This window comes from Oryza glaberrima, chromosome 3 (genome assembly GCF_000147395.1).
Source record: "Oryza glaberrima chromosome 3, OglaRS2, whole genome shotgun sequence".
NCBI lineage: Eukaryota > Viridiplantae > Streptophyta > Magnoliopsida > Poales > Poaceae > Oryza > Oryza glaberrima.
The window spans coordinates 1337925-1345694 of NC_068328.1; the positions used below are offsets into that span (position 1 = coordinate 1337925).

The 7770-nt window shown below is 44.0% G+C and overlaps 1 protein-coding gene across 3 annotated transcripts; it reads right to left on the minus strand.

Annotated features, from left to right (window-relative positions):
* Positions 1-2106: 2106 nt before the first annotated feature.
* Positions 2107-5526, minus strand: LOC127765307 (DET1- and DDB1-associated protein 1). Of its 3 annotated transcripts, XM_052290177.1 has the most exons (5): positions 5350-5526; positions 4722-4779; positions 3815-3898; positions 2624-2685; positions 2107-2536 (listed from the first exon to the last, which is right to left on the minus strand). In XM_052290177.1, the coding sequence occupies exons 1-5, from the start codon at positions 5438-5440 to the stop codon at positions 2460-2462; spliced, it is 372 nt and encodes a 123-aa protein (XP_052146137.1). In that variant the 5' UTR covers positions 5441-5526; the 3' UTR covers positions 2107-2459. The 3 variants fall into 3 exon arrangements, with proteins under 3 accessions (XP_052146137.1, XP_052146139.1, XP_052146138.1); XM_052290179.1 differs by lacking the exon at positions 3815-3898 and having other exon boundaries at positions 5387-5526; XM_052290178.1 differs by lacking the exon at positions 3815-3898 and having other exon boundaries at positions 2217-2536; positions 5354-5526.
* Between the last annotated feature and the right edge of the window lie 2244 nt (positions 5527-7770).

Genomic DNA, 7770 nt, shown 5'->3' on the forward strand with positions numbered 1-7770 from the left:
TGCATCTTTTACCAGTCCACTCCTGATACCAGCTGCCTGCTTTACTGCACTGGGAGAAGTAATGCTTTCTTCTTGTAGCCTAATGGTTGGTGCCTGCTTGCACATGATGTCACATGACCATTTTCTGCATCTCATCTCATCTCACACTTCCATCCTGCATCTAACCCTTTGTTTATGATCGCCATTAGTAGTTGGCTGCAGAGCTTGGGACTTGTATATTCTGCTGGCAAATGCTTTTGTCCACTATACTGCATCTGGTGATCAGCTGCACAGCATTTGCGCCAGTTCTTGTCGCTTCGCCTTGTCTTGATCTAAATACTAATCTTCGTTTCCATGTTCAGTTGCTGTGACTTTTTCGTACTAGTATATTCATTAGTTCTTTTTTACAGCCAACCAGCTCTGGATCTTGTGCTAATAAACAGGTGATGATCCTACCATCACGTGAATACGTGATCGAACAACTACTGTGCAATCACCATGTATGCAATGAATGGTCAAGTACTAACATGATACCATGCCACAAATTAGTTTGACCATGCTGATTCATTTATTTGACACTGTACAGTCTGTACTACTGAAGTGGAATAGCATGAGAGAAGTTGCTTTCATTTTTCAACGGTTAGCTTGGAGCTACTGTGCCCTGGAAATGTTCAGAGATGGATTCTTCCATTAGAAAAAGGTTGAGTTATGACTTGTGAGTTGAGAGAGTAGTGCAGGACACAGCACACTAGTGGCCAAAAAAACGGCTTGGAGGATTCATGAACCGATGGCAGAAAAAAACAAGAGGAAAAAAAAGCACAGCGAAAGGTTATCCGGCACAGGCTGCCGCAAATACTAAATCTTGTTGGACAGAGACATTTTTGGGTGATATCTGACGCGTTCTTCACCCTTTCCCCACTTTATTCGATAGAATAATTGAATAAACATTCACCTATCTTGATAATGCTTAATGCCTTAGTCTAATTATTGCACAAAGTCTCTCAACAACCTGAAAGACGCAGCTAAGCCTGCCACTGCCGTTGTGATGACTTGTGAACAGCTGCTGCTGCTTCATCAAGCTGATAATGCACAATCATATGCCATGGTACAGGTGCACGCATTGTCGAGGTCTACGTCCACATAGCTTCAGGCGATCTCCGTCCTGTAGCGTAGCGACCTCGTGAACACCTGAGCTGTTCCGAAATGGACGCGAGCAATATCCACAAGGCACCAGGTTGTCGGGTTGCCGCCGTTGGGGTTTTCCCGGTGGGCCAGTCGACGGCGGCAACGCCACATGGAATAGAACCAGCCCGACGTACTAGAAGAAGGCACGGGCGCCAGTCTGTTGCGGCTAGCTCGCCCCCCATGGCCTCTGGTCCAGCCTTTAACTCGTCGTGTTCACCTCGCGGTTCGATTCGATTCTTCTTCTGCCAGCAGCCCAGCCTTCACCGTGAGTGCTACTATACTGATACGTTGTGTAGCCATCGATATGCACCGTCCGATTAGTGACCAGACGGCCGGAATTACATCGATTTCGACCATGTTTGATGAAGCTTAACATTCTAAAAAGACAATCGGTTGGTAGTCAGTTTATAGAAATATGAATCTACTAGTTTTTTTTTTAATTATGCAATTGCAACTTCTTAAATTTCAAATAAAAAGCTGAATTGTTTCGAAAGGTTTTGTTTTAGGAGAAGTTTCAGCTACCAGAAACTCTCTCAAATATGCCCATAGCCCATCCGCAGTTGGCCGCTGCCGTTGTTACGACTCCCGTCACGCGCGGTGTCTCTCACGTCCTCTGCGGCGGCCGCTGCTGCTTAGCTGGATAGCAAACGCCGAGCCGTGCACGCTCCGCTGCCATGGACAGCGACTCGCGTCGCGCAGCACGGCGCCACGAGCGCACAACGCGCCGGGCCAGCCTCACGCGCGCGCGGACGACGGCGTTCCACTGGAACTCGGTCTTTCTCACGAGACGCCGACGCCGTCGTCTACTCGTCTTCGTTCACAGATGGATAGGGAAAAAAAGGGAAACAAAAAGGGCGACGCGCGTGAGCTTGCATGATTGATATGTACCATACTAATATAATCTGACAAAAGAAGGTAATGCTAAGAGATAAGAGAGGCAATGATCACTTTCAGCCTTTGGAAAGCTGACGCTGAGGCAATTATGTAGGGAAAAATGGTTTCATCAAGTTGTGCTAGTGTCGGCATAGAAGACTGCAATAGTGCTAGTTCCGTATCAAAGGTGCCGCACTGACACTGAGGATGAGGGTGTATGTACATGCATGGGGAGCTCTTTTGATCAATCACACAAGAGAGATGATGACACTACTAGTAAGCATATGCCTGAACAAGCACACACACATACATACAGGTAGTATGACATGCATGCTGTCAGTTCAGCAGCACAAGAGATGCCGGAGAGAACAACAGCTGCGTTTTAGCTTCTACCACTTGCAGTTGCCTGGCTACCACCACCATCAGAGAGAGGGCCTCTTGGTTGTTTGCCGTTGTTCTGTGGGGTCAGGTTGTCTGGTGCAGCTCTCTTTGGCCTCAACTACAGTCAAGATAAAGCGTTGATAAATAGATGTTCCATACTGATTTATGTAACCTTTGTGAGAGTCTTAGGCTCTTAGCAGCGCACCTTTTCCTCGGATTTTTGATAAAAATGCCTCAACAGGATGTTCTTGGGGTCTGTTGTTATCACTGCGATTCCAGACACAAACGGTCAGGGAAATAGTGAAAATAGCAACAAAAAAAAAAGAGGTGATTTCTGTACAGTAAAAAAGAATACTTGGAATAGTTGGGGTAGTTCTGGTAGGAATGGACGAGAGCCCAGAAAGAACCAAAACGAGGTAAAGAGAGCGAGCAACTATCGAGTCTGATCGACTACGAAAATATCTAAGAGCAGGTACAATAGCAGGCTATTAGCCAGCTGTAAACATATTTTAATGAGAGAAAGGATGAGAGAGAAGAGCAGCAGGCTATAGATCTGTAGCCAGCTGCATCGCGGACTCTAAGACGCAATGTATGTATGACAGGTGTGACCATATATTAATAGTATAGTAAGCAACTATTGTATGAATTGGCTATTAGATTGGCTATAGATGAATTGTAGTTAGCAGTGGGCTATACTATTAAACTTGCTCTAATGAACTAAAGCACTCAAGAATTCACCACTATCAGAAGCAATATCCCATGCACAGGAAATTCAAGAGGGAATAGGCAGCAAAAATACGGAGGGGCTGTTCAGATTGTTGCCAAAATAAACCTTACCTAAAATTTTAGCAAGTTGACAATATTACCAAAATTTTGGCAGGATTTCTTATGTATTTACCAAAATTTGGCAACAAACCAAATGTAGGCACATTTTTGGCAACTTTGCCAAAAAATGATATGGTTGAAAATGGCATCAATCTGAATAGCCCCTGAATAAACTGGAAACTAGGAACTAGCTCCATGCCTGCAACGGACCAATGAAGTACAATGTTTACATAGAATATCTAAAAACAATGTTCTTTTTTTTTAGATAATGGAAATGGTTTACATCTTTGGCCTCTGCCAACAGGCACACGGGCAATGAGTCGAGAAGAAAAACTGTGTTCTATAAATGTAACCATCCAAATCATATTGGCAATATGGCATAAACAGAACACTTCAATAAAACTATGTTGGCAGCACTAGAGGAAGATGACTAATATGAGAGGTTGCTTTGGTTGGCCAGTTCATTTGCTCCTTACTAATAAATTGCCCAGCTTGCCTATAGTTTTCTTTCATTTTTCTTTTGTGGAGATGGTAAGCAGCATGCAATCAATTTTTTACTGAATACCTGTACCTGAAATCTGGAGATAGTTCAGTGGACAGGCCTGAAAGCAACCAGGATGTTTGGTGGTTCGGCCTGGCCTGCCAAAAGATTAGGCTAGGAGGAAAAAAAGGACTTAACAGAATGCTCATACAAAATTGTAATAGGTACACATAGTGGGTCAGAGCAAAGTCTCTGAGGCGAAAATACTAAATTATGTTGATTCATCATTAGGAAACTCCAACCTCTAGTCCAAATAGATGTTGCTCTAGAATGTGTTATTCCAAAATTTGATTGCTAAAATTATAAAAGCATTTAACTTATCAAATCAATTCAAGGGGACTCAACTATGAAGGTGTAAGATCAGGTTTAGTTGGTCTTTCCAGTTTGCCGGCTAGGCCCTGGCTCTCTGACTCTCAACCTTTTCTGCTCTCCCTCATAAAGTCATACTCCAAGAGAAAAGTTTGCTTTGAAGCTATAAAAAATGTACCAGAACAAAGGTCGTAAGGGAACTACTTGAAAGTAAGCTGGGCAAATTAGCCATAATGTATGTGAGTTACATATCAAGAAGCCAAAACCACAGTCCTAGGGAATGCAAAAAATATTGACTTTGAAGACATATCTAACAGTCCAACAGAATCTATTCATGGATCTATCACTCAGAAGATACTAAAGAGGCTGCATTACTGAAAACAGTATAGATGATTGGAGTTAAATATGCCAGCCATGAAAGGCAAGATAGTCACTTTTTGGCTCAGACCAAACAACTCAGAGGATCTGCTATGCCATGTAGAGTACTACTGTAAAAGGAATTTGATGTAATGTGAATGAGCAGTCACATTCAACTATACACATTTGAACGTTTAGGAACCACACACTCAGAAGTGAGGAGCAGCACAGGGAAATCAGCATTGGTAAAAGAAACAAGGGAGCAAGATACCTTGACCGGGAGGTGGATCCGTCCTGTGTGTTGCAATGTAAGTGGCTGGTACGACATTCTGAAACACAAAAAAAATAGGGATAAGTATTGGCAGTTTCGCACCAATGCAACATGTCCGGACTCCAGAGAATAAGTTGCCAGCTTGATACTCTGACGAGAAACACAAATATGACAAACTGAATATATGCTTTGCAAATTACAATGCAAGTGGCTACCTGGAATGACATTCGGAGCAAAAACCGACTAGTAATTCATCACCACAACTGAAACCTTTAAGGGCGTTGGCCATGAGAGAAACCAAATCCTAAATGTATAATCCATGATTCACAAATACCTCCCAAATGAGATATTATGATCCAACTATTTGGCATTGGGACTTAGAAACAAATAGTACTAACCACCTTTTGTTAATCATGCGCACTGGAATTTCAGACACACGCTCTGACACACAATAGGACTGACTAGAGGTAAAGCTGCGGCGTGAGGGATCAGGCACACAATTCATGGCATCATCAACACAATCAACCTAATTCTGAATTGTACTTGGCGGTCGGAGGCATGAGATCACGACAGCTAAGCACAGAGATCGATCGCGAGGGAGGGGGGACAGAGTCACAGAGGGGCTGACCGACCAAGGGCTGCGCGGAGGGGTCGGCGGGGACGACCTGGCTGAAGTTTTGCGGGTTGTAGGACGGCCAGCCGCCCAGGGAGCTCTCCATCGCCGCCGCGGAGCTCGCCGTGACGTCTCCGACTCCGACTCCGGCGACGCCCCCTCTTTTCTTGGTTTCTCCACCCTTTTCCAGCGACCATGGACTCGTGGAGGACTATAATGGAGCACACAGAGTCAACATTAACTTTTGGGTTTCGGCCCATTATTGCTATCTTTTGGCCCTTAGATTTCACTGGCCAAATGGGCTTTAAGGCCCATTTTCTACCTATACATTTGTGCTTAGCGTTGTCTTGTGTAATTGTGTTATTATCAGATAATACCACGATTATACGAATGAATTAATTCTTTTAGATAATGGAATGTAACATTCCGGCCTTTACTCAAAGAGCTACAGCCAATTATTATAGAACTCACATAAAATTCACATAGAAAGTTCACAATAGCACAAACAAAGCTAAGCAAACATAAACTAATACACACCAACAGAAGAAAAATATGCCATAGCTATTGAATTCTATTAGAAAACCGCCACCCGAAGTTGGCAAATAGATGCATAATTGTCATCAAACAAATGAATTAATGAATTAAGACAGACAATAGTACAAGATTCATAAGTTCTTTTTTTCAAAAAAACAAAACACAGTACAACCACGCACGTTCAATTACATACGAGCACACTTACCAAATGCATACATATATACATATCCTATCCGTATAACCACCTTTAAAAGTATATGTCTTAATAATGACAAAGTCACCACAAGCTTCTCGCACTCACCGAATGCGCAGGTAAAAACACATTCGAGGATTGGACCATATTTTAAAATTAATAAAATCATCACCGACGTTTTCCTATCAACATATAGATTGTCTATCACTAAAATAGTATATGTACTAAGTTTGCAACTTGAATTCAGATGGTGGGTTCAAAGGACCTTGCCACATCCACAACCCACAAGGGACAACAAGGTTACCCGAAAATGTGAGTTCTTTAAAAGCAATGAGTTTTGTTTCTGTAAATAGGGGTGATAGATCCATGATCTATTGTTGCAAGTAAACCGCAAGATAAGATTCGTGCAGGAGCCGTATCCTTAGACAGATACTAAATCAAGTCAGGGCTAGCTCAGAGTCTCGATCATTAAGAAGGGACAATTGCCGCTAATCCGACAGCGATCAGTAGCCTGTCCTTTCTGTTTCCAGTCGTGGGAGAGTTCGGATTCTCCATAATTTGTCCAAATGGAGTGGTATATCAAGGTAAGCTGAAGAGAGAGGCCGGCGTTTCATCATCCATTGTTTTTTTTTCCTGCTGTATCGAATCGTACAAAGAAACAAGGAGACGGTCTCTTTCTAGTATCGATTAGGCTGTGACCTCCCATAAGTGATACAAGAACCGGCATGCTGACATTTCAAGAGGATGCAGATGCAGACTGAAAACTGAATTATTGACATATACGACGACATCTATGTACGAAAACCTTGAGCAAATTAGCTAAGTGAAACAGCGAAATCTAAGATCTTTTTCGGCGGATTGATGGCGTTTCGAGGGTGGCCAAGGGCCCGTCTTTGCTGTTGGTTACGGTCAAGGTATAACTGCTTGCGAGACGTCATGGACTATTATGTGGCCATCGATGTGGGGGTGCTTGTCTGAGTGATGTGAAGATGCTGGCGAAAGCCTTGCCGGGTCTTGGGCCGGTTCAACGACGACGGCGCCCATGGGCGCCGTTTCCCTTCTTGGAGGCGTTGTCATGGCATTCTTTCATATCCCCACAAATTTCCAGGTGAAAACCTCCTTTTGACTTTCGAACGAGCGGCGGTGGCGTTACACGTTGTGTCTTCCTTGGGGGCGTCACTTCGGAGAAGTTCCAACGCATCGACGACTGTCAATAGTCTTTTTCGGTTCAAAAGCTTTCATACCTTTTGTTCGGTGAGGCCTTCGCCTTCTTGGGTCCGCTTCTTTTTTGTGGTGGGCAACACGTTCTTCGGTTGTTTCTGCTAATGAAGTCGAAGCTGCTCGCTGATGGGGGTGCGGCGACGCTCGGCAATGATGACATGTTGTAGTCTCTTCCAAGGAGCTCTGGTGCTGGCCGTGTGAAGGAAGTTGCTCCTCGGTGGCTTGGCTGACGTCCATTGTTGGATGTCGGAGCTGCTTTTCGCTTTGGTGACTTTCGTGGCTTTAGTGTTGCTGTAGTTGTGGAGTCGGCGCTGCTAGGTCGCTTGGGCGGCTAGCTTAGCAATGGTAACACCTCTTCTGCAATGTGGGAGCTGTTGTGTCGCTTTTGTGTTTAGTTTGGCAGTGACGTCCTACGATTAGGCTCCGCCGTCGTTGTTAGTTGTGTAGAGCGGAAGGTTTTAGCTGGTTTTCCTGTAATTAACCGTGCA

Bases quoted from the DNA above. Each gene is read 5' to 3' on its own strand.
- LOC127765307 (XM_052290177.1), bottom strand. From the start codon at position 5,440: ATGGAGAGCTCCCTGGGCGGCTGGCCGTCCTACAACCCGCAAAACTTC. The intron at 3,899-4,721 runs GTATCTTGCTCC...TTTTCCTCCTAG, and splicing joins GGATCCACCTCCCGGTCAAG to CCTAATCTTTTGGCAGGCCA. The intron at 2,686-3,814 runs GTACAGGTATTC...CTGGAATCGCAG, and splicing joins GAACTATCTCCAGATTTCAG to TGATAACAACAGACCCCAAG.